The following is a 1,235-nucleotide window of genomic DNA, read 5'->3' on the forward strand; positions in this document are numbered from 1 at the left end:
TAGTGTAACATGTGTCACAGGGACAGAAACGTTGTGTCACAGGGACAGAAACGTAGTGTAACATGTGTAACAGGGACAGAAACGTTGTGTCACAGGGACAGAAACGTAGTGTAACATGTGTCACAGGGACAGAGACGTAGTGTAACATGTGTCACAGGGACAGAAACGTGTCACAGGGACAGAAATGTTGTCACAGGGACAGAAACGTTGTGTCACAGGGACAGAAACGTAGTGTAACATGTGTAACAGGGACAGAGACATAGTGTAACATGTGTTACAGGGACAGAAACGTTGTCACAGGGCCAGAAACGTCACAGGGACAGAAACGTAGTGTAACACGTGTAACAGGGACAGAGACACAGTGTAACACGTGTAATGGGGAGAGACGTAGTGTAACAGGGACAGAAACGTAGTGTAACATGTGTAACGGACAGAAACGTAGTGTAACGTGTAACGGACAGAAACGTAGTGTAACATGTGTAACAGGGACAGAAACGTTGTGTAACAGGGACAGAAACGTTGTGTAACAGGGACAGAAACGTTGTGTAACATGTGTAACAGGGACAGAAACGTAGTGTAACATGTGTAACGGACAGAAACGTTGTGTAACGTGTGTAACAGGGACAGAAACACAATGTAACACGTGTAACAGGGACAGAAATGTTGTGTAACAGGGACAAACGTGTCACAGGGACAGAAACGTAGTGTAACACGTGTAACAGGGACAGAAACGTTGTGTCACAGGGACAGAAACGTAGTGTAACACGTGTAACAGGGACAGAAACGTAGTGTAACATGTGTAACGGGGACAGAGACGTCGTGTAACGGGGAGAGACGTAGTGTAACACGTGTCACAGGGACAGAAACGTAGTGTAACATGTGTAACAGGGACAGAAACGTTGTGTCACAGGGACAGAAACGTTGTGTCACAGGGACAGAAACGTAGTGTAACACGTGTAACAGGGACAGAAACGTTGTGTCACAGGGACAGAAACGTAGTGTAACACGTGTAACAGGGACAGAAACGTAGTGTAACATGTGTCACAGGGACAGAAACGTTGTGTCACAGGGACAGAAACGTAGTGTAACATGTGTAACAGGGACAGAAACGTTGTGTCACAGGGACAGAAACGTAGTGTAACATGTGTCACAGGGACAGAGACGTAGTGTAACATGTGTCACAGGGACAGAAACGTTGTGTCACAGGGACAGAAACGTAGTGTAACATGTGTAAC

General features: G+C 46.2%; 1 protein-coding gene across 1 annotated transcript in view; it reads right to left on the reverse strand.

Annotated features, from left to right (window-relative positions):
• Positions 1–286: 286 nt before the first annotated feature.
• The window catches only part of LOC106512615 (uncharacterized), a 2,632-nt gene continuing 1,683 nt past the window's right edge, over positions 287–1,235 (reverse strand). The window contains exon 2 of the mRNA XM_014001195.1: positions 287–684. Within this exon, the coding sequence (XP_013856649.1) occupies positions 312–684 (373 nt within the window). The 3' untranslated portion in view covers positions 287–311. The remainder of the gene's footprint in view (positions 685–1,235) is intronic.

The sequence above is a fragment of the Austrofundulus limnaeus genome, unplaced genomic scaffold (assembly GCF_001266775.1).
Source record: "Austrofundulus limnaeus strain Quisiro unplaced genomic scaffold, Austrofundulus_limnaeus-1.0 Scaffold9121, whole genome shotgun sequence".
NCBI lineage: Eukaryota > Metazoa > Chordata > Actinopteri > Cyprinodontiformes > Rivulidae > Austrofundulus > Austrofundulus limnaeus.